Source organism: Micropterus salmoides, unplaced genomic scaffold (assembly GCF_014851395.1).
Source record: "Micropterus salmoides isolate LMB-PRFRI ecotype aquatic unplaced genomic scaffold, ASM1485139v1 Ms_hic_scaffold_20, whole genome shotgun sequence".
NCBI lineage: Eukaryota > Metazoa > Chordata > Actinopteri > Centrarchiformes > Centrarchidae > Micropterus > Micropterus salmoides.
In genome coordinates this window covers 13,771,132-13,797,070 of record NW_024041151.1, presented here as the reverse complement: position 1 = coordinate 13,797,070, position 25,939 = coordinate 13,771,132, and the positions used below count along the sequence as shown (strand labels likewise).

General features: G+C 39.1%; 1 protein-coding gene across 1 annotated transcript in view; it reads right to left on the bottom strand.

The window, feature by feature from the left end:
- Window positions 1–25,431, bottom strand: part of gpsm1b (G protein signaling modulator 1b) — a 32,015-nt gene extending 6,584 nt beyond the window's left edge. Inside the window, exons 1-11 of the mRNA XM_038733514.1 lie at window positions 25,106–25,431; window positions 15,636–15,857; window positions 12,176–12,311; window positions 11,581–11,723; window positions 8,553–8,676; window positions 5,531–5,646; window positions 5,053–5,208; window positions 4,847–4,955; window positions 4,617–4,731; window positions 2,659–2,729; window positions 2,377–2,547 (exon numbers count right to left, since the gene is read on the bottom strand). Of these exons, the coding sequence (XP_038589442.1) occupies window positions 2,377–2,547; window positions 2,659–2,729; window positions 4,617–4,731; window positions 4,847–4,955; window positions 5,053–5,208; window positions 5,531–5,646; window positions 8,553–8,676; window positions 11,581–11,723; window positions 12,176–12,311; window positions 15,636–15,857; window positions 25,106–25,167 (1,425 nt within the window). The 5' untranslated portion in view covers window positions 25,168–25,431. The remainder of the gene's footprint in view (window positions 1–2,376; window positions 2,548–2,658; window positions 2,730–4,616; window positions 4,732–4,846; window positions 4,956–5,052; window positions 5,209–5,530; window positions 5,647–8,552; window positions 8,677–11,580; window positions 11,724–12,175; window positions 12,312–15,635; window positions 15,858–25,105) is intronic.
- Between the last annotated feature and the right edge of the window lie 508 nt (window positions 25,432–25,939).

Genomic DNA, 25,939 nt, shown 5'->3' with positions numbered 1-25,939 from the left:
TAAGTCAGAGGGAGAGCTAAAGTTGCCTTAATCAGCTAGCTAGTTGAAGCTACTAAAATCTGGTAGCAACAGTTAGTCGACGAAAATCTACCACCATCTACAAATGAGAAGCTTGCTTTTGTCTACCTCTGTCAGATATCAGGAATACTTTGTTTCAAAAATGACTGAATTCAGCAGTCAGCATTTCAGGTCCCCTTGATGCTTTCTATGAGGCAAATTACACCCATATTTTCTCAAGTGGGCTCTCAGTGATTGAATTATAAGGTGGGCATATCTTAGATTTACATCTGATGTGAATTAGTGACATTACACATTTTGGTGGGCTGCTTAAACCTATAAGGCATGAAATGAGGCAAAGAATTAAGAGCTTCAGCGGGATTTTTTTCTGTTGTCAGCAACAGCAACTGAAAACTGGATGTGGTAGTCCAATGTGTTATGAGTGCATCAATGTGTAGTGTCAGAGGGTGCAAGACTGTTCATTTCATAATCAGTCATAATATATCAAGCCCAAATGATTAAACTATATGGGATAACCTTTTCAGCATAGGCTAATATACACTGTCTACAAATGAGAGGCTTGCTTTCATCAACCTCTCTCGGATATCAGGAATACTTTGTTTCAAAAATGACTATGAATTATCAGTGTTATATCTGCCACTGTTAGCATAGCAACATAACTAAGGGAGACGTAGCTTAGTTAACAGTCAATTTCAAACCACTGTCCCTAAAGCTCAAAACTAAATCAACCAACTAGAGCTGCAATGATTAATGGATTAGTTGTCAACTATTAAATTTATCTGCAACTATTTTGATATTACAGTGCAGAGAGCTGGCATATTGGTGTTATACTCAAGGAAAATAAGGCAGTGTAAAAGCGCCTTATGACACACATGATACCTTTGGGTTGTGGACAGAACAAGGCGTTTTAAGATGTCATCTTGGGCTTTGGGAAACACTAATCAAATTTTTACAGAGTTTTTATACAGTCGATCTATATTATCTAAAGCAGACTGAATAGCTTTGCATTGCATTGACATTGTTGTTGACCAATATGTTTGTAGGTTGTTGCACCCAAACATGATGTCAACTGGTTCATAACAGATAACAATGCTAAAACATGAACGTCATTCTAATAACTGAATTAATCATTTGATGGTGGTGCAATAGTTATTTTCTAACTGCCCCTGACGATACATCCTAATGACAACACAAGATGGCTTTCTCTCTGATTTCTAGCTTTAGGAAAGAGTGGCCCAAGTTCACAGACACAGAACTCGTTTTACATGATTTGAAAAAGTTTATGCTTCAATGTCAACAGGACTACCAGCATTTAGCTCTGGATGCTATTTCTAATCCCTTGTGATGAACAATCAGCATGCAGCCCAGCAATTTCCACTTTTTTTCTGGCATGTCAGCTTGCTGATTCCTACAATTAGCGTTGTCACAGAAACAAGAAATGTTTAGGTGCTGTGGGGACACGTAATTTTAGGGATAGAACAGCTGCAAAACGGCATATTCATTAAGAATCTAGTTCACAGCAAATGGAGCACTGTTGGCATTTAATGAGAAGACACCTTTACACTGTATCCGATTTCTTACTTCATACTGTATATCCTCATGGGAAATTAAGGGAAATGATCCAAATTTAATCTCTCTAATTTCTCGCGAAAGCAGAAGCCCTGAGGACATTTTGGACGGGAGGTGAACAGACAGGAATGGACAAAGCAGTTAAGTGAATTCAGCAGTCATCATTTCAGGTCCCCTTGATGCTTTCTATGAGACAAATTACACCCATATTTTCTCAGGTGGGCTCTCAGTGATTGAATTATAAGGTGGGCATATCTTAGATTTACGGCTGATGTGAATTAGTGACTGATATTACATATTTTGGTGGGCTGATTAAACCTGTGAGGCATGAAATGAGGCAAAGAATTAAGAGCTTCAGCTGGATTTTTTTCTGTTGTCAGCAATAACAACTGTAAACTGGACAATGTGTTGCATCAATGTGTAGTGTCAGAGGTGCAAGACTGTTCATTTCATAATCAGTCAGAATAGGCTAATATACTTTAGGGGACTGAAGTGTCAAAAATGATAAGCCAAAAAGTAGATTTTTACAAGGATCTTTAAAGGAATTGATTAACATTTTGGGAAATACACTTTCTTGTTGAGTGTTACATGAGAAGACTGATACCACTCTCTCATCTGATTGGTAAATATGAAGCTACCGACACCAGCTTGTTAGCTTAGCTTAACGGGGAACGGGGGAAAAAGCCCACCTGGATCTGTCCAGAGGTACGCTTATACCTGGCCCCACATTAGGAGCATACGTGGGTCAGAGTAAGAAGCTAATAACACAATAAAGCTACAGCTACTCACAGGCACTGGAGGCGGGACTTGCACAGTGATGTCATCAGCATCTACAGGAGAGTCCAACCATGGCCTTTCATCTGACGACTGACTGTCAGGATAGCCTTTTCTTTTACCTGGCTGCGACAGCTGACTCCTGGATCTCCTGGGTATACCTTCCAAGTCTTGGTTCTCGCCATTCTGCAGTAACAGAACATATTGTTGGAGAGGGATTAATAACTCTTTGGTGAGAGGTGTGTGGGCACATTTCTCTGTGAAGTGTCGCACTAATGTGCGAGTAAGAGAAATAACCTTATCTGAAGAGTACTTCCACAGTTCTACACTGTCCATGCTGTTTCTCTTGGTGAATTTAGGTCTTGCTCCTACAGAAAACAAATAAATAAGTAAATAAACATTACTACATAACTTATTACATATCATTAAAACAAAACAAATGGTTTAGTCAGTTCAAAGCATGCAATGAGCTCTCTGTATTTTCCCTGCAGCAGCTTGTCATGTCAGCATTGGTCCCATGATGTTCAGTGTGGATATGAGGTTTAGGCAGACAACCAGGCAAACAATCTGAATAAGAGTCTGTTTGCCAGCTCTGCACCAGAGAGGGAAATCTAGGACATGGGTGTGAGTTTCTGCCCGGAGGAGGGTTTATGAAAGCAAATACACAAATGCCAGGGTGCTTGTCCAGACAGTTTGTGCAGCTTCTCCACACTTCATTTTATGTTTCAGATTCTCCCAATAATGTGAGTTGAGGGGAATCTATAATAATATTCAATTTTAAATACCTGAGGATTATGTTAAAAACAGACTTTCAGCTTTAGAAACAAACCATCTCCGCTAGACTGGGGGTAAACACAAGAAATCTTCATTTTACCCAAAATATTTACACACCCTTTGCTTTCTCTCACATTTAGCCTCAGTTCAGACATAACACCGACAGACAGTGTCGGTGTTATGTTTGTCTCACCTTAAGTTAGTATTACATTTAGATGGCCACCCTGTGTACACATACAGTATTCCAGCTAGCTTACTCAAGCCCACATGTTATTTTTGTCAAACATTGAAGTTAAAAGCGAAGAATCTAAAAACAATTTTAAAGTAGAATTTAAAGTCTGTTATCTGCAGTTTAAAGGTGACAGATAAATTTACTAAACCGCGCAGTCTACATTTAAAACTCCTGGTATAAGCCATTTCCTAGAGATTGGTAGTCACTATTTTTTATTCCCATTTCTGTGAGATGGGAGGGTAAGCACAGCTCCAAGACAGCTTCCCCTAACCGCAGTTTGCAGAGAGCGAACAGACACGTCTCTGTTGTACATTCACATGCAAGCACACACCCAAACAAATACAAGCACACACACGGAGTTTGGCTTTTTCATCTGCCGCACCCTTTCCCTTGCCATGGCTAAAGAAACGGAGAGATGTGCTTACACATTAAAGAAATCAGGTTACATAAGGGCATGTAAAACACTAGTGGAGAAGACAACGGCATCTGCAGCTGGGCCAATTGAGTCACTATTTCATTTCACCATAAGATTATTTTGTTTGTTTGTTTGTTTGTTTGTTGTACCAAACCTATGGTTGTAATGCATTTTAACATTCTACATTCAATATCTACAGCTGAATAAATCATAAAAGAGAATCATACAGGAATTAAATTTATAGTAAACCTAAAATCAGTGGACCTTTGACATCATCTTCAACTGTTAGGTACAAACATAATTTTTACTTTACATGGACATTGTCCTTTAGTATCCTGTATATTTCCAAAGTGAAATTCTAAGCTAATGCTCACATTGGTTTTAAATGATAACTGATAAACCTCATAAATAGATTTAATAGATATTCAGTTAATTCGAGTTAAAAAGCTTGTCAGTAATCCTAAAGGACAAAGACACCAGCTCTGTCACATTTAGACTAATATGTGTAAATTAAACTGGCATTGCCTGTCTCATTATCTCCACAACTATAATTAGTGTGATCACTGACAATGTAATGTTTTAATGACATACTAATAATACAAGGTTTCCAGTGTCATTCCATCACCAACATTAAATAGAGTCTATGACAAACATACAGTCAATTAAGGGCTGAAACATATCAATATTCTTGCACACCAGTACCTCAAATGCCTTACTAGTGCCTAACAAGACCTCTGAGATCTAACAAACCTTCTGACATTACACCTACATCTATTAAGCCCACAAATTGATTCTAGCTCATATAAAAAGGTAGAAAGAACTTAAAGGTATCACCTTGCATCTCAAACTCTGAACTAGAGGGTGAAAGGTCGCTTTCATTGACCCCCAGAGCATCCATCAGCTGCTCAACATTCATTCTGGCTGTCAGTTCCCCATTTCTGTCTCCAATCTGAAGAAGAAATGAAGAGGCAGAAATAAAGAGAAAAACAGAGCCAGGTTGAATGCAGGAAGCCCTAAATTTACAAAAAGGTACATTCTTTTAGTGTTTGTAAAAAATGTCTCACTTCTTTAGAGATGTCCAGGTGCTTTCGGGCATAATGGAGAGCTTGTTTGTGGTTCCCTAAAGACACGTATGCATTTCCCAGACTCCAGCAGGCACGGCCCTCACCAACTCTAAATACGCAAGAACATACAGAAAAATTTTTAAATCTATTCCTGAGCTCATGGACATTTGTCTATATGCATTAGATATCGCTCGTGCTTATTTCACCTGTCAGTGAGTTCCTGGGCTATGTACAGGTGTTTCAGGTGGTAGTCTATGGCCCTCTCATACTGCTGCAAAAGAGTGTAGGTGTTTCCAAGGCTGTAGCAGGCCTGAGCCTCCATCACCTGGTCCCTCAGCTGCCTGGACAGCTGCAAGGTTTTCCTACAGAAAAAGAAACAAAGGTATACGGTTAGGGAAGGAAACACTGAAGATGTAGAGGGTAACAAAGGAAGAAAGAAAGAAAGGTGAGTGAGTTGACAGATGAATAACAGTTTGGGGGGTGAAAGAGAAAAGGAAAAAAATAGTCTTACAGTACTTTTTTTCGTATTTTAATTCTACTCGACTGCATCATGAGAACTGTTTTTTTTTTCTTTTCATATTCAATTTGTACTATATAATTTGTATTTGTCACTTTTTCACTCTTGCAGGAATTGGGTCACTTCACCTTCACTCCACTAGATGTCAGACTCCCCTCTTTCCTCACCTGTAGTACTCCGTGGCTGTGTTGAACTGGCCCAGGAATATTAGGGCATTGCCAAGGTTACTGTAGGCTCGCCGTTCTGCTGCTTTGTCCCCAAATTCTTTGGCTATAGATAATCGCTGTGAAAGACCGAGCAGAAAGGTCAAGTCAAACAAAAATAACACAATATTTTGAATCTACCTTTTAATTTTAGCAGCTATATGGCATCAAATGTTAACTTCTCATGTAATTTGACCTTACTTGGCTTTTCTTTTTCTTTACTCAGTGTAAAAGCAGAGGCAATTACACAAGCTCAAATTGTAAACTCTGTTGGGAACATGATTCCATGAAAAGATGTTCTGCTGTAGCAGTGTTGCATCAAATAAGCTCATCTGATTCCCTCTAAAAGATCTGTAATGGGAAACAGCAGTGAGACCGGCCTCTTCTATGGCGAAACAAGTGGTTTACAAGGGTGACAATGGAGAGTGACAGGAAACATGGGGGCAGAGAGCCTGAAGCAATATGTCTATGAAGATTCTCAGTCATCCAGGTCATAGTTATCCAACGAAGGTTAAAATCAAGGGCAACTGGACTTGGTTGAAGATACTGGAAGACGTTTCGTCCCTCATCCAAAGGACTTCTTCAGTTCTGACTGACTGGCAGGTTAAATAGCGGAGTTTCCCTGCCAGTCAGTCAGAACTGAAGAAGTCCTTTGGATGAGGGACGAAACGTCTTCCAGTATCTTCAACCAAGTCCAGTTGCCCTTGATTTTAACCTTCGTTGGATAGCCTGAAGCAATGCCAGTAACTCACCAAGAAACCAATTTCCTCTTTTTTTATTCCTATGACAGGCCATCAGTCTCTGCACACTGCATGTTTGTTCAGCATGAGTTGGTGATCCACAGAAAAACTCACTAAAGTGATATTTACTTACAAAAATCAGACTGGACTGTAATTATACAAAAACGGATACAATGCAATCACAAAAGTACAAACTTTTTGAATGAGTGGTCAGGTTCCCCCATTACTCTCAAACAGGCTGTGCATTGGCAAGTCTTGCTATTTTGCATGTCAAATTTTGGTCAGACTAAAATCTGTACAAGGCAAACTAGGTACAATCTTGCTGAACAAGAAGCAAATGGCAGTGTAGTCTGACTGAGCCTCTAATCTAAAAGCGTCATCACAGCTAGTGATAGGTGGACAGAGCCTCATGAAGCTTTTGAATCTACTTTCCGATTGTGCCGAAAAAACATTCAAAGTTTCAAAGCATCAAAAACAGACACGGCACAGTATCACAGTGGTTTGCAGAAATTATTGCAGCCATGAACCTGACATTGCAGAGAAACAATGCTGATGATGTTTCCTTAAGCCATGACAGCAAATGGTATGAAGGCAGTCTAAGCTACAATCGATACTTGTGATGACCAGTGTCGTCAAGCCCATTAACTCAAGGTGGGGAGGTTAGAATCAATGCCAAAATCGGTCAAATCCTTTCCAGTGTTTCAGTGACGTACTAAGCTTCAGCAGATGCAAGAGGCTGAACAGGACAACAACGACACCCTGCAAATGTCTTAGCACTGTGGCACTGTGCACAAGCCACCAAAACACCCCAAACCGCATCTTCACATGTATGTTAATGGCTTGGACAAGGCAAACTAAACATACTGTAGGCTACATAAAAACAGAAAAGGTTTATGTTCACATTTGTGAGACCTGATCTAAATAAGGCGAGATGAAAACAAAACACTGTTATTTTGCATTTCCAAAACATCAAGTGCATTCCAGTGCAATACCATGACGAGGCACAAAGTTACTGAATATCTGCAAGGTGGATGACCTTGTGTCAGGAGCAAAGTCAGGCTGTTGGTCTGGCGACGCAACGTCACTGTTTTATTCTAGGACAAAAATAAAGCCAATATCTCTTATCTATGCACTATAAGCAATACAGATTTTCTCTGTTGTTTACACTTAACACTGGTACTTTAGACACAGTGACTTCAACCTGTAATTCATGTACCAAGCCCCTGAACTAATTCTGCTTAAACACAAGCAAATTTCCTGCTTTACACTCATATTTTTCAAAACACTACACATAATTCTTTACATTTGGCACAATCTTAAGTAAAATCTATTTTGTTCACATGGAACACAAGGAAATTCAAAATGCTAAGCTTAAATTTCATGCTATCCTCTGACTCACATGAGCAAAGACATGTTGTGCATTAGTTCAATAGGCAATCAGAGCTTTAGCAATACTGAGCTCTTCTGTTTTGGAGCATTAGGTGCCAACATGCAGTGGGAGAGAGAGGCAAGTAAAGTAAGAGTAAGAGGTGGGCAGAGAGTGCAACCAAACTGAAGCACATTCACCGTAGCATCCGTCGTCCAGACAAAATGAGAAAAGGTAAGAAATCTACTCTCATTACAGTACTTAATGATTACTGTAGTGCAGAATTGCAAGTGGACCACAGTACAATAAACAGAACGTATGTTTTATGTATGCAAGAGATTGGGAACTGTAATTAGTTTACTTCCTAGAGATGGAAGGTCTATGACCATAATCCCCATATGTGTTCCTCTTTTTCTTTCCAGTATATGCAGAACAGTACATTCTATTGTTTGTTCTGTATGTAGAACACTTTACAAATCCAACTGTGTTTGCTGAGACAAATGAGTATGAACACATAACAGTTTACAAAAGTAAAAACAATATGCATTGTAACACTTGTGTTTTCTGTTCATCGTAGCGTTTTCCATTGGACACATTAGTGTTCAGTTGGTTCTTAGACATGTCTTAATTTGATGGTGCGTGTGCGTGCGTGCGTGTGTGTGTGTGCGTGCGTGCGTGCGTGCGTGCGTGCGTCTCATTTGAAGACAAAATTTCATTTTGAGAAGACATAACATTGTGGTGTTTGCTTTTGCAAGAGACTTGTGGAGTTTTGTGTGTGAGCTTTCATATTTGTGTTTCAAGTTTTAAGAAAATGAGCAATACTACCAGAAACTGAGGGTAAAATGTAATATGACGCTAGTAAACATTTTGAGTGTCTTACCTGACGGTGGAACTTGATAGCTTCGACAAAGTTTCCGAGCAAATAGTGGGTGTTGCCCAGGTTCCCATAGGCCCTCCCCTGAGCAGCTCGGTCTCCAAGTTCTTTGACCAAACATAAGTTCATCCTACAGAGGTAAGTACACACCATTTTAGTAGCAGTATGTAAATGATAAAGTAAATCGATAGTTATTTACTGGTGTAAGATCACTGAACAATGTCTGTTGGAACTGACTTAAAGGGCTCTGCACAAGCAGATGCTGTGACCAGTAGATCCTTCAAACTCCGCTACATTTTTCTTTTTCCATCCGGTCTTTTATTTCTGGATTTATTGCTGAAACACGTATTTAACTATGACAGAAATATCAATCATCAGAAAAGGAAGCTGGGTTTTGGTTTAATGAGCAGTGGACCTTGAGACGATTCACCCAGCCAGATCCACCAAACCAGGCACCAGGGCAGACGCCCCAGAGGAGAGGAAACAGAGCCGGGATAGGAGCCATGCTAGCCCAGCAGGGACTTAAGGCTGCTCCTGGCTAGTGTCTGGCCTGGACGAAATGGGACTCGTAGAGACTGCCCACATCGTTACAGAAACCTGCTCCATCAACAGCGACAGGCGGACTCTGTGTTTTATCGATGATGCTTGATGCTCAAACGCACTCAAAGTCTATGGACACTGTTTCCCAAATGAAGAACTTTCTATGTTGTGAGGGACCAGGCAGTTAGGCATGAGGAGTCAAGAGGGAAATTTAAAGCAAAAGGGTTTTATTTACCAAAAAAATCATTACAACAAAAGATAAAGTTTTGGGCCCATAAAAGAGGTCAAATAAACAAACAAACTAAAGCTCTGAACATAAGAGACTCAAAAAATACAACTGACCTGCTATACAAAAAACAAAGGGGACTTATATATTGGCTGATCAGACCAATTTTGACACACAGGGGAAGACTAACAACAACAACACTACATCATAACTGCAAACACAACAATACTTATGTAAAAACTTATTCCAAAAGAAATGTACATTTACTTAACCTTAACTCAAAAATACTCAAATATAATATAAATCTAAACCCCAAAATATTTAAGGAGAGAATAAAGCCACCCCCCAGACATAGCAAGCAGTGGTAGTGTCCAATCAGGCCACCTCTCCTATAAAGCTGCTCCTGCTCCGAGCACCAACCCTTTAAGCCAGCAGACTTCCTGGATCTCTCCTGGGTGTGGCATCCAACACTGGTAAGCTCAGAAACAAGAATTATAACAAAATGAAAATCCAAAACTAACTAATGGTGTGTGTTCCAAAAGATGCTTCTGTATAGTCAACTAAAATAAAGTATGTGAAATAAACTAAGTGTCCTGTAAGTTTATTTGTAACCAAATAAATATTTACTACAAACTGTCTAATGTGTATGAATGTATATAAACTAATCTTAAAGAACACAACAAAGTCAGTGCATGAGGTTACCGCTCTTCATCTGGTTGTGAGGCCACAGCTGTGGCCATCACATATGTGAAGATGAAAACCATATTATCATCACTATCTTCCTGTTATTTACACTCTCCCAGACGCAAATTTAAATAATGCACTACACACAATTATTTCCTGGGTGTATACATGTAGGTATATTTGTATAGAAATAACTTTACATATTGTTTGATTTCATTTATTTTATGTTACCATATTCTATAATACATTTATTTATCTGTTACATTATGTTCTATGTGTCACATTACAAGCTTTCATTTTGTTATACAATCTTGTTTTGTATAACTCAAAATAAACTATCGTGATACTTGATGCCTCGAATCAGTGTACAATAGACAGTTTTGAAACACACAACAAACTTACTGTAAAAATGACAAACTGAGCCTTTAATATGTACCTTGTATTCTTGTATGAATCCTGTTTCACCTTTGACAGTATCTAAATTTGATGCTAACTGCTCCATTGTTAAAAAAATGGCTAGGGCCTAGATAATTGCCCTGTAAGATGAGCTAATACTATGGGTTAATATTTTATTTCTCAAGGCAACACTGGAAGTGAATGCTATTTTCCAGCTCCAGCCTGCTTCACATTTATGGAGCTGTTTTGTAGCACAAAATCAGAAATTAACGCCGCCACTGTTTTTCTGTATTTTGCTGCACTTAAGTGTTAATTCAAAATTGATTACATCTGAACACTGATCTACACACACACACACACACACACACACACACACACACACACACACACACACACACACACACACACACACAAACAATGTGTAATATAATTCTTGCTCTTATTTCCAAAAGAAATGTGGCATGGAGATAAAATACATGTTTAATATTCCTTATTATTTATAAAAGGTTGTTGTCCCACCAAACTGAGCAACCCAAGAACAAATCTGACAAAACTGTGGAGCTCTAGAGCTATGAGGGAAGAACTTGTTAAAAGTATAACAATAGTCAGTGTAGTATTTCACATGGGACGGGTTGGCCTGAAGGAACCGCTTTTAACAGAGAGGCAAACATGAGCCTGGATTTTGCCAGAAGGCCTATCAGAGATATCCTCAAATCTCACAGCATCTCAGTTGTAAAGTATGACAGTGGCAACATACTATGGGTTGCTTTTAAGATTTAGGGAGAGCAGGTTATGAGAATAAATAGAATAATGAATAGGCAAATTCAAGTAAACGTTATTCTGTATATGAGAGACAAGACACATAGAGCCATATCAGGTCTGGACTGCTTCTTGACAACAAAATCTGTGTACCGTCTTTTAGTTCCTGTTAGAATTCCATATGTGCCACACAAGCACCGATGTATTAAAGAATAGCTAAAGGGTCAACAACGGTTATAGTGATGCCAATTTCAACGAGATGCTAAAACAAAATATTCTGAATGTATCAATATTGAAGAGGTTTTTTTGCATAAATCCATTTTGACACCACAAAATGCAGTTTAACTCTCTTGTCACTACCACTGTGATTTAGATTTTATGTTGTATACATCCATCTACATTATGTGTTCATTACTCAACAATACATACTCATAAAAGCCAGTAGCCCTTTGCAGTGTGTCTCTGACATCAGGAGGAAGGTCTCCTGGTTCCTGGGTGCAGCCCCATAACTGCTGTTTGCCCTTCGCATGAAACACATTCCCTATGTTATACAGTGCTCTGGCCTCACCAACCTACAAACAGACAATAAAGAGGCACAGAAAAAGAGAGTAAAAAGAGTGAAAAAGGATGTAGAGAGATCTGCAGATATTAAGGTACAGTATGTGTGTAGATCAATTACAAAGTTTTTTTTTTTAAATATATTTTTTTTAACTTTTTTACAGATTATATTCACTGTGAATCTGGACATCCACATATGCCTACAGTAATATGCTCAAGGATTTAAAATATTTTGTAATAATGATACATTTCATTTGTGCAACATTTTTCAAGATGCTTAGAAATAAACTGAAGGTATGAAAACACAGTATTTACATTTAAAATGTCTCAATATTTAACAATGATTCTGTAGGACAGGATTTATGTGGTAGAAGTAGTAAATAAACAATACGGGCGGAAACATCTCAGTGTATTGTAGCTTTATGAGGACGTTTATGGAGATCCTATAAAAAAATTTGCTTGTTACCTTGTCACCCTGTTCTTGAGAAATATCCAGATGTCGTTGACAGCACACAACAGCCTCATCAAAGCGTCCCAACACTTTCAATGTGTTACCAAGGTTGCCACTGGCCTTTCCTTCTCCAATTCTGTCTCCTATTGTTCTGGGAAAGCAAGGAAACACACAGTTGATATTAGAGACCGACCGATTTATCATTTTGCAGATATTAACGGCCGATATTAGCTACTTGCAGATAAATCTGCATTGGCGTTTATAAAAAAGAAACAGTCGGATCCTTCCTTCATGTCATAAATGTTGCATAGTTTGACCACCAGAGGGAGCTCTGCAACTTCCAAATGACGGCTGAAAAGCTTAATTTTTAAGGCAAATGTACTTTACCAATTAACAATACTTTAAAAGGCCGTGAGATCCAATAGTGTAGTGGTAAAGAGACAGTCCTCAAAGTACCACTTCATGCGCCAGACATTGATTTGTTTCAAATCTTGTGAATTTACACAGCTTGTTGTTTGAACTTGATGCTAACAAAAGGTGGAGTACTTACTGACTTGCAGTGGTTACTTTCAAATAGTGATGTGTGGATTGATCCTAAAGTATCGATATTTCAGATCTAGGATCGATACTCATTTAAAAGAATGGATATCTAAACTAAGTAATTTAGAGTGAGTGTCTGTTTCATCATAAGTATCTTACTGTCGCCAGGATAGTCTAACTACTCGGTTGATAGGAACTACTTTCCCTTCTGCCAAAGTCATGCTTGCGCTACGGCTCTGTGACGGAGCTTCTTTGAAGTGAGCCGCTGCAGCCCTTTAAATTTCCCGCGATTGAATACTGACTGGCTGACTGTAAAAGCAGTCACGTCTGGCTGTATTTTAGCTGTGAAGGTAATAATGACGCTGTGTGTGATGTGTGTGCAAAGACACTGAAATACTTTGGCAACACTGCAAACTTCCCTAAACATCTGAGATTAAGTCAAAATAATAGGATGATGTTATGAAGTGGCAGTTCTGAGCAGGATATTTTCATTATAATTAAAGAATATGACAGTAGTTTGATGTGTTGTCGTTATGCAGCTATTATTTTGAATTGGTAAGGCTACAGCCTACTCCTTATTTCTCTCATAAATACAGAAACGGGAGAGGGAGGTCACACTAAACTAGAAATAAAATATGTAAAAAGTATTGGTTTCGGTATCGGCAATACCAGCCTGGGTATTACTGGGTATTGGATAGGATAGGAATTACGTGGTATCGCACATCACTACTTTCAAAATTCTATGTTGTTAGTCTTTCTAAATGCAATCATTGTTTACATGAAATTAAGTCTTTCACAGCATAATTCGTTGGCTGTTCATTTTATTCTTCAACAGTGGAGTAGACATCACAGAAAATATGTTTATAAGCATGCCTTCTATTGGTGCTTAGGAGGCATTTTTTTCTGAGCCTGACACATGATTGACAAAGAAACTTGAAAGCCTTCCCTTCACAGTGTATGAGTAGTCTGGTGGTTTAGGTCTTGCTCTTGCTCCGGATCCAGAGATTGATGGATCAAACCCCGCTCACAGCATGTTAACGAAAAGGGGCAAAACTTAACACATGTTTGCTGAATAAGTGTGCAGCACATCATTGAGTCTCTTAGCTGATGGAGCTGCACATTGCACCAACAGCGGTAGCAATTGCAAAAAACAGTTGGCAGCTCTCACATGCATTTTCTTAAGGAAATGCCCATTCTAGTTTTTATAGTTTTTGTTTTGCTGGCCCCCAACGTAACATATACACTATTAAATTTTATTTTCATTAGTAGTAGTAGTCCATAATTTATAACAAATCAGATATTTGTAAAATTTTTCTGTAGTTTTATACCTTTGACTCTTATTCATTAAAACTTTAATATTTTGTTGTATTTTTGTACATAGTAATATCTATAACAATACAAAAAAATTATTTTTATACTGCATTATGTAATGGTATCTTGGTATGGTCTCAACATACTAATTGTTAGGGATAATCTTTGTTTATGTTGTGCGTTTCTTAAAATAAGGGGAAAAAGAATATCAACCGATATATCAGCATATCGAATTTTAAAACCCTCAAATACCAAAATCGGCATCAGTCTTAAAAATTTCATATCGATCGGGTTGATAGTTGATATTCAGATGGGAAGAAAGACAACGTTTTTCTATGTTAATGTCATTAAGTTAAATGGTAGCCATTAAGGCCCTGTAGCAAGATTTAATTGGGAGATGTAATCTTTTAATTGGTTGCTTATTTCCTAGGACCAGGTCCCAGTGGCCCCGGGGAGACCGTAATGTAACAAGGTAAATCTCCCAGGGTCTTTGATCGCTTCCCTGCTGAAATACCAGCTGCACTCACTGCAGGAGACTGGATTAGTCATACAAGCTGAATATCCAGCTGGTAGTTGTCAACTACATGAAAGTCTCACTTTTTCTTGGAATTTTTATTGTCTAACTAACGTCAACATAATAAAATCCCTGATGCTCCTTATGCATCTACTGTACTTAAGGAAAGATAATGGAGACTTGAAACCTTCTTTTCTCACAATCACACCATAATCATTTATATGTTTTTCAATGAAAATTAGAATAATTATTTATAAATAATAATTTCCTCTAATATCGCAAATCATATCGCAATATCTGTCAAAATAATCACAATTAAATATTTTTTCAAAATTGTTCAGCCCTATTTGTGACATATCAGTATTTAAAACACTTAATATGTAGGGTTAATATGAGGTGGTGATGGCGCAATGGTTAAGACACATGCCTTTGGTGTGAGAAACCCGTGTTCAATCCCCCACTGTGACACATTCACCAATGTGTCCTGAGCAAGACACTTAACCCCTTGTTGCTCCAGAGGCGTGTGACCTCTGACATATATAGCAATTGTAAGTCGCTTTGGATAAAAGCATCAGGTAAATGTAATATTAATTTCCCAGCTATGCAGACAGTAACGAGTTTAGGCAGATAAAAATTCATTACATCTTTGACAGTTCATGATCAACTTCAGTTCCATTTTCTTATCTATAAGTTCCCTCAGTTTGAAGACGATACTTTACTCTATCTTAGTGGCTGTTAAGTGATTTAAGCCACAAACAACACAAAGTATGCATTCAGTGCTTTCAGTACACTTTTTGTATGGGTTTTATCTGGTTTTGAATGCGGAGATAACTATATAAAAAGCTTTTCTCAAAAATACAGCTGAATACTGTTGACTGTGTACAAACTGAGCAAGTTTCCCACCACCGGGTGAAAACACCCCTGTGAAATTCAAATTAACAGAGACATTAGTAAATTGCGCAACTCGCTCTCTCCTACAGTAAAAAAAAAAAAAGTTTGTTCCAGCACCTATTCTCACAAAACTCTCAAAGCTCAAAACAAGTCATGGCAACTTGACACCAATTTTTACTATGCAGCAGATAGCAGCTATTAAAAAGGTTCAATGCTCACCTGGCCAAAGTAAGGTCGTGTTTGTGATATTCCAGGGCTTTGCCGTACTCCTTAAGGTAGAAGTAAGCATTGCCCAGCTGGCTGTAGATGGCACTGAGAGTCTTCAGGTCTTCTGTGCCGACCTGCACAGCTGCCTCAAAAAACGCTGTCCCTCCTTTAAAGTCCCCAGCCTTGCACAGCCGCTCTCCTTCCAAGGCCAACTCCAAGCAAGAGGCCTCCATCCTAAATGGTGCACACACAGAGGAAAGACCAGAAACAGTATTAACATATGACTACTGTCAGAGATAGAACAATGTATAGTGATATGGACACGTATCACAGTGGCAGCGCAACCTTGTCGAGTAAACTGCCAGTATCACCATGACAACAAGGTCTGTAGCCATATCTCTGGACAGTTGCCTTAGCAACTGAGACTAAGGCTCTGAGATAAGCACATTGAAAAGGTGTTGCACGTTTCACTTGTACCGCTCATATTAGCCTGTTCTCTTGCATTACTGCAACTGCACACTGGGAAAGTATGATATTTAAATCTACATAGCATTTTGTGCACAGTAATGAGGGTAAATTACTAGTTGATATTGTTCATAATCCATGTCAACTAGAAGAAATCAGCAAATCAATACTGTTGGTCATTCCTGTGGCAACACAGGGTGATTCAAGTGTATCTCGGAGCCCCTACATTGCTAAGCTGAAATACAATGGAAGCAACATGTTCCAGAAATAACAAACAAAAGCTAAGTCAAGATGAGTCTTCCTACCACTTCTACAATGCATGGGATACCATGGCAGTTGCTGGATCAGGGAATGTAAAAGGAAAAACAACTTTGTCTCTATTTCAATAAAATTCGAAGGTATTTGTCAGAATCTATGTTAATAATTTAAAAAGTTAGCATTTTACAGAGAGCGGCACGGTGGTCCACTGGATAGCACTGTGGCCTCACAGAAAGAAGGTCACGGGTTCAAACCCTGGTTTCCCTGGCCTTTCTGTGTGGAATTTGCATGTTCTCCCCGCGTCTGCGCGGGTTCTCTCCAGGTGCGGCAGTTTCCTCCCACCGGCCTAGGTTGATTGGTGACCCTAAATTGTCCTTAGGTGTGACTGGTTGTTTTTTTTGTTTTTTTCTACGTGTGGCCCTGCGATGGATTGGCGACCTGTCCAGGGTGTACTCCGCCTTTCGCCCGATGTCAACTGGGATTGGCTCCAGCTCCATGCCACCCTGTCCGCAGGATAAGTGGTTGATGATGGATGGATGGAAACTATGTTTGTTCAAAATAAATCAGAAACCAGGTGTAATGAGAGGGGACCTTGGAGAGACTAAATCCGTCAAAATATTGATGTATCAAGCCATATTAAGTGTGTGTGGTCAAGTGTGATCAAGTGTGCTACCATAGCACCCTTTAAAATGAATTATGCAAACACAAAGCTCATTCACAACAAGCACAAAAGGCCCCATCAGTGAGTTGTATCCAGAAAGTGCGCACCCCAGATTCATTGTATAATCCAGGATAAACTAAAGACTAGTCAATTTGGTTGCAGCTCTAAATTCCAGATAAGGTACTAGAATGTAGAGTTAAGGATAATCCTCCTATCTTCTGTCTATGTAATCTGTTTTCGAAAATGGCACCATTCAGGAGTAAAGAGATGTGTTCTTATGGGTGCATTCAAGAAATCCTTCACATCCTCCACCTCTTTACACTCCTCCTCCTCTCCCATAAAGTATACTGTATCTCTCAGTTATTTATTCTCTATTTACAGTGAGTGTTCAGGGCTCCATCTTATTTATTTATTATAAACATTTCACTTGAACTGAAACCACTACTTTGATTCCGTGAAATGTTGGTCATCTTAAATTTAATTAAGCACAATTTAACAAGTCACTACGGAGCCTTTAGTATTTTGTAAAAATGTAGATGGAAATGTCTCCTCTGTCCTCCTGCTTGCCAAAAGCAATACTGTAATTAAAATGGGCTTTACAGTCCCAATGCCAAAATGAGCTAGAATCACCAAGGTCATATGGTTTGCAAAACCGTGCTTGTCAATCAACAAAATAACCAGAGAATTGGTCCGTTTCTGGGTTTCTAGCAGTACCTGTGTTTTTGCTTGGTTCGTGTTTTGTCCACATACACCTGTAGCTCCAAGTGTAAAGGTCTTAGCATAGCTTGAGGTCGGGGGCCATGGTGGACCAGTCTACACATAGCTCTCTCAGCTCCAGTCAGAGGGCAAGGCTCAGATGCCATGAGGGTTAATAAGACTATCTATGTCCAAAATGTTGAGAAATGGGCAACTCTTTACACAGTGAGTGCAGTTCATTCAAACAGTGCCAAAGTGATGTCAGCTGATTTAGCTGAGTTTCCAAGTCAGTCCAGAGTCCCAGACCAGCAAAAAGGTCACATCTGCTTTTCAAGTCCTCAAGAACATTCAAAAAAATGAATGCTGAACTCTCTTCTTCCAAAGCCAAGTCAGTTAAGAGGGATTGTAGAACATTCCATGAAAGAGCAGCTCCAGCCACTATTTCTTAAGAAAAGCATGTTTTAGTGGCTACAGAGGGAATGTTTTACTAATCCAACTGAATTTAATCAAGAAGTGGAGATGTCCGATGCCGTTATATCATTCAGTTCTTACTATCCCCAACAGATATATGTCCTCTCTTGATTGATTGATCCTCTTCAACCTGTCCTCAGCTGTGACAGCCAGATCCATTGTTCTGTCTTGCCATTACCAGTCAGGCTTTAAAAGAGGGAGGGTGTAATGTGGGGAACATTCTTGATGAGAGCAAGGAGGGCAGTCAGTGATGACGAGTGCAATACTTTTAAGTGTGACCACTGCCCCAATATATATATAAGAGAGAGAGAGAGAGAGAGAGAGAGAGAGAGAGAGAGAGAGAGAGAGAGAGAGAGAGAGAGAGAGAGAGAGAGAGAGAGAGAGAGAGAGAGAGAGAGAGAGAGATTGCTAATCCAGTAACCTGCAACTCCTTGGCCACACAGTACACTGATTGGCCCAGACTAATCCAACTGTCTGCTGACACTGGCAGAAACATTATTAGGTCACCAGCCAAGACAAATAAGACTGTGAGTAAATAAAAGGTAAGGGACCTATAAATGTCACGACTGTGAGTGTATACATTTTCTATTAATTTTACTAAAAATAAACAAATGTATGGATAAGTACTTAATTTATGTATTATTTATTTATTCATTCATGTCTGTTTTTCTTGGTAAAACGCTTTTATTCATTTAGTCATTCTAACTCCCTTCACAACAAATAATGAAGCAACCACTACAAATTGAGTAAATGATTTACTGGGTTGATAAAGTTGACTTTAGCTTGGTAGATCCACAACTTCTAAAGAAATATACTATGATCTTGATTAAATGATGTCTCTCACACCGCCCAATGTCCTTTATATCCACACAACCAATGGCAATGTTGTATGTGGAAAAATACTCAAAATTGGTAAGCATAATGATGTGACAAGGCAGTCGTCCATATCACGCCCGTCTGACAGAACAGACACGCTCTCATTTTAATCTAACCAACTGTAGACACAGGCGACGCACTGGAAGTGTAGGCTATTTTTACACTGCCAAAACGTGGGTGACCTACACTCAACAATGTGCCTGAACCCATCCTGTATAGACAAACACGTAGCTCCTGTGTAGACGCTGTGTAAGGCCATGGAAACATCATACATGTATTGACAGGCGTGCCACAGGGGGCAACTAATAACATTAACGATGGCTCTGTTCCATGTCAGTAAGCCATGACAGCTTGTACTATATCAGCTACTTCCACTGGAATAGCTAAATGCAATTCATTAGTCATTTTTATTAATTGTACCTGCACGTTTCCTTCTATGGCATGTAAATGTTTGCCAGGAAAAATCTGTATTGAACTAAGGTGGTGTACCATTATCAAACATCAAAATCTAGATATATTGCCAACAAATATGTGAAAAGAAACATCTTATTTACAAAGTTTACTAATTAAATGACATTACCACAATATCGGAATAAATGGAGTATTTTATTCTTCTAAGGGTAACCCACTATTTTTATGTCTGCTTTATGTATGCTTTTAGACATATCCTTGTGCGAGTAGTTGTTGATCTTCTGTGAAAAGGGCTTATGAGCTGACCCCTTTAAAACTGATGCTGATAATACTGGTTAACCGGATAATATGAAAAATATAGGCTATGAAGTCATAAAACTACAAATACTACTAGAGCAACCATAAACATTAGGCCACCTGAACCTTTTAGCCCCCTATTTTAAAAGGGGATCTGAAGTGACCAGACTGTCTTCCTTGCTCATAACAAATGAATATTACTGTTGTTGGAGCAACATATCCAAGCCCTAGGGCGAAAGTACTCCAAATATTGTTTAGCTGGGCTGGCAATAACAAACGAAGGTCATCACAAAGTGGATGGAAGTGGTTACCACTGTGGATAACAGTCCTTTACAATGTGCAAGGTCATCTCCTTGGCATTAAACAAGGTAGACTTTAAATAGCAACAACTATTTCTGCAACAGTGAGGGCAATCCCCCACTTCTGAAATGCTTGAGTGGGGAAAAAGACCAGATATGTTGATAGTTACAGTAACCAGATGTGAACTAGTCATCAAAGGAGGGTCCACAAAGTTGTAGATTGCGCCAAGGCAACTCTTCACACCAAACAGGGTAGTGGAGCATGCACTAATAGCAGTAGCCAGAGGGATGAAAGGTACAAGGTCAGTGCTGTTACAAAAGATCACAATAGGGAATATACTGATGTAGAAGACACAAAAAGTAGTTAACCAATTAGCTTCAAATTGCACCAGTGATACAGCGCTGAGTAAGACTGAATTGTTTCCGATGCTGCTCATAGAAGAAAACACTGCATCTATCCAGTATTTGAGAGGACATCAGGTGCTGTGTCTTCATGGGAGCATGAAAGTGATAACGAGTAAAGCTGAAGCGTTATAGCTGAATAATGAAGTTACAGAGAAAAGACAAAGAGCCCAGCTGCAGAAAGTGCAGGGGCCTCTGGAAACCACAACCCAACTGTAAAACCATGAATTGTAAAACTGACTGTGGAAAAAGGGTGTAGCCTTAAGAACGCCTGGCGACATGGTTAAATAACTTAAGCAGTGCAGTTGTAAAGTTTGAGGCCACAATATATCATCACTCAATTTGATCAAAGTCAGTAAAATAAATGTACTGCATGAGAGCAAGCTTGAGGGTTAACTGACAGACAAAAAAAAGCCTAAAAGAAAGAGAGACCAAGGGTGATAAAATCACTTATAAGGACAAATAGAGAACAACTATTCCCGATGAGGAGTTTCACAAAGTGACTTTCATTCTTGCCATCTTTGTGGTTGGCGTAAGAATGGATCTGTGCAGTACAGTCTGCCATTCTCTCCTCTGATTACCACTCTAATTGGTCTGTTTGGGAGACACTCATCCCATAATAGGCTGCCTGTGGTCTAAGAGAAAAGACAGTTTCCCAGTGCTGTTCCCATGGCAGCACAGATCCCATGTATCATAGTGGACAGTTTTTTTTAAGGAGTAAGCTAAGGAGTTAGAAGTGAGAAGTTTGTGGGTACGCAGACCTATGCCATGCCTTTGTCTTTTTGTTCTTTCTACGGAAAACAGTACAATTTGGACAATGAACCATTGTCAAGTCATGAATCACAATGTATTCATTGTTGACATAAAAATATGGTAAGATTATGTCTGCCATAAAAAGGTTATGCTGTCAAAGATAACTGAAATAAGAGACACACTTAAGGCTAGGGTTAGGTTTGGACATCTAAAAGAGCAGCTTAGGCAGTAGCACAGAAGCAGATTGAGCTGAACATATGAAATGAAAACCATATATAATTTTAAATTAAGTTTAGTGAAACAGAAGCTTACTCAGGGACTTCAGTGCATTATCAGAGCTGCTTAACCCAAGCGAACCAGAGTGGCAATGCTAGATTAGCTGGACTAGGATAGGGCCCAGCAACACTGGAACAAACCACAACCTATTCATGACATTCTGTCCATAGATCATACTGTACTCCTTCCATTCTGAAAGACAATGAGACATAAAACGAGATCTGGAGCAATGTCGTGAGCTATTCAAGCAGCTTGGAATAACCATGGGAGTGCTCTTAATACTGTATATAAAGTAGACTCTGTTAAACTTATTCCATAGGATACAACCAGAGCTGCAGCTTCTCAAATGTGAGGATTCTCTGCTTTTGTCTGTTTTAGAGCTGTCCATCGACAGACAATATATCAAAAACTATTCTGAGAATCAATTGATCGTTTAAGTCTCTTTTTTTTTCAAACAAAAGTGAAAAACATTAGCTGGATCTAGCTTCTCAAATGTCAGGATTTGGTGGCTTTCTTGTTCACATATGATAGTAAACTGAATATCTATGTTGTCAAACTAGACCACCTGGGGCTGCGGTAAATTTTAACAGGCATTTTCCCTATTGTCTGACATCTTTAATAGACAAAACCATTTTATCACTTAATCTGCAGATTATTTGATCATAAAAATTACTACATAGTACCTTAATTACTACCATATAGTCTGTTTTACATCGCAGATAACTAATTATCTTTGGATTTGTCGGACAAAACAAGTTGTTGGGCATTTTTGACATCATATCTAGGCTAAATCCCAAACGATAAATCAGCGTATCATGTTTATAACAGCGGATAAATGACAATTAAAAAAGAAACAGCAAGATGGATCCTTCAATCATGTTATGAGTGTTGTCATTGCATTGTTTTTCCAATAGAGGGCACTCTGCAACTCCCCTATTGGAAACACCACCAACCACCACAGAACACAGCAATCAGCTGACATAATCAGCTATACTTTTGTTCAAAGTATAACAATAAAAAAAGTTTATTTTTGAGCTGCATTATGTCACGTTATTTTGGTGAGGTCTCATAATTATCAGGATAATCTTTGTTTATGTAATGTGTTTCTGAAAATAATAAGAAAAAAATAATATCGACAGATATATCGGATATTTTTAAATCCTCAAATATCAAAATCAGTATTGGTCTTAAAAATCCCATATTAGTCGTGCTCTATTATAGACCAAACACTTCATCGATTAAATAAATGAATCAATAATCTAAGCAATCATTAGTTGCAGCCCTAGATACAGCATTTACAACCTAAATGCTGGTAAACAAATGCTGTGATATAAACCTGCTCTTGGAAATGCTAAATCTCACATATTAAATCCTGTATATGCAAAAACAAAAATACAATAAATAACTATATTTAAGCTATATGCATCATAATAAATAGTACAAGTTTGAATATTAATTCATGTTTTGATATCCTGAATATAAGATCTGACCTCATTAAATTCTGATAATCAAATTTAATTGAAATGTATTTTTTCATAAATATAAGCAGCACTTTCTTCCACTTCTTTTCTTGGAGCTCTTCTTCTCTCACAGATCCATATCCTGGGTTCTATACTACTGTCCCCATTATACTTGGCTTACCTAAGAGACTCTGTGCTCAGAGTAGTAATCCAGCCATAATTACAGAGTGCCATGGCTAGTTGTCAGGGAAACCAAAGAGAAACTCTCTAGGAATGTTTTTTCCTCTCGCAGTGCATCTCTCTTTCGGTTAAAGCAGAGCAGTCTACTTTCTTTTTTCGTCCAATTCTCTTGTAAAACTGCATTTTGTGACTTTCCGTGATTCAGTTTCTCTTAACCCTGTTGCATGTGGCAATATTTACTAACAAAACAAAAGCATTTTCCTAGAATTGTTTGTTTACAAAGACCCACAGATAATATGCTTTTGTGTGTGTTTCCTTTGACGTCACTCACGAAAAAGCATAAAAGACATATAAATATCCACAACAATGTAGAAAGATCATGTACTGACTTTATCAGAAAGCAATTAGAGGGGCTGACCTGGCCATATGATCATAACCAGCACTATGAGTCACTGTATGTGTTTATTGTGTGTGTGTGTGTTTGTCAGGGACATGACAACCTTGCAGGGCTTATGAATGTCACTTCACAACTTGGCAGTTATTATTATTTCCAGCAGTCTGCTGTATGTCAGACACTGGACTTCAAAAAAGTTATAACACACAACTATAACTTCTATACGTCTCACACAAACAACAATACCAAGCTACTCACTTACACTACGTTACCTTGATTTGACTTGTAACACTCACCTCAAACCATTCTTTTGGTATTTGTTACCATGCAGTTATTAGATACATACTTTCCCTAAGTTTTTGCAAAAACCGTATAGGATTTATCTGATTTATTCTACTTGACTGCACGTGGAGGCCGCTAATCAATGCAGTGTTATAGTGATTAGTAATTTTCAAAATTTCAAAATATAAAAACAGCTATAAAAACGAAGCATCATTCTCACACGTTTTTACCTAAATCTGATCAATGGTGCCCAAAATATGGGATGACACAGAAGAGCAATCAAACAACAAATAAAGCTGTCCAATGGGCCACTCAGTGTAACTGTCCAAATACATACGGCTGAAACCATTAGTCGAATCTAATCAATTAGTTTTTGAGCAGAACTTTGTCATTATTCAAACACTTTTTGTTTTTGGCAGTTTTAGGCTTTTCTTTGTAAAATATGTTCGTTCACTGACCATCTCTGGGTTGGGGACTCTTTTTGAATACATCATAACAGGATTTTTTTTACTACTTTCTGACAGTTAATAGGCAAGAACAATATAGTACAAAAACACTAATGGTCACCAGTGGCCAATGTTTTGAACTGTGAGATATTGCAGAACTATTGTTGTTTCTTCTTAATTGAACCATTGCAGGAAAGTGTGTTTTTAAACAGTTTTAAGGCATGCAAACAGGACAGCAATATTTTGTAGTGAGGCGACAAACGTAGAAAATTTGCAAAACGAGTGTGGCACTGCTTATCACATACACACCAAGTATGCAAACACTGGGTTAAACTGGTAACATTTTGACAGCCAAACACAAATCTATCTCCCCACACAACAGGTAGCCTATGTGCATGCTCCATCCATGTGACCTCCTGACCCTGCGTACTGGTGTGATTCTGCACCAACCTGGCCCGTTTAAACCAAAGCCATTTTGTTACTGTCAAAAGTGTCCAACCTGGACACAGACTTGTTACAGCATATTCCTCCTACGTCCACATCTTACGAGGCTCCTCTCAGTCTGCACATTCCAGCCACAGCAGCTCAATGACCCGAGCCAGGAATGGAAACGGGCTCTGGCTGCAACTGTGGCTTGAGCTTTAAATCAGTGAAGTTCTGCCTGCCTGACTCCCCACTTAGTAAGCAAATCCCCGCGCTGGCAGCCTCTATTCTCTATTATTATTCTTTCTGTGCTTTCAGCCTCTCCCTCCTGTCTGTTAACTTACTTTCTCTTTATCCTGACAGACATCCAAGGACAAGGACAAGGACACCCTCCCAACCCCCGTTTGCCGATGTACCACCCTAGGGTCCTACCTTGAGTGGAGCCTCTTGCTGGCCAAATCCTGGTCCCCACCGTTAGCAGCCGACTGAGCCATAGAACCGCTGCTAATCTGCCTGCCTCCTAGCTTGCTTCCTCCCGCTACGAGGCCTCCTAGCTTGCTTTCCCTCCCTCTGTGAGGCCCCCTCAATATTTTTTCCTCCAGAGGCAGCCACCCTTGGCTTCTTCTTTGGGCCGTTCCGTGCTTCTCTGTCACTCCCTCCCCCTTTTTTTCTCTCGTTCTTTGCCACTGTCGCTTTCTCTCCCTCCCCTCTTTGCTCACACACACCACTGTAGCAATGGCAGCTGCTGAGGAAGTGAGCTATTGTGCAAGTAAACCATAAAAACGCACGGCCCCTCCTCCCAAATGACGTCACGAACCGGGGGCGTCGCCTGTGCGTGAGAGCGTCCAACATGCTGGCTGACGAGGAAGGGCAAACGCATTTCATGCATAGTCAATGTTTACTTTTTTATTTTCTTAGTGTTTTATTGTTGTTGTCTCTTCTCCATACTTTTCTTTCTGTCTTTAAAAAATAACTTACAAAATTATTTCACTGTTTAAAGGTTTCCAGCCCGTTTTACCTCTGACTACAATACAGATGGGTGTGGTTGGGTGTGGTCAGAGGTGTGCTTCGTTTCACCTGCACCCAGTACACCATCACTTCTGAATGAACAGGTGTTTCTTGGGGTGTTCACTACTCTTTCATTAATCATTAAAATACTGCTCCTTGTATATTGCAGGATATTAATGCTTGAGGTTTATTAATTCTATTTAGTAACCCAAGCTTCAGGACCAAAGTCAAGAGTACAGAAATAATGAGAGAAATTTG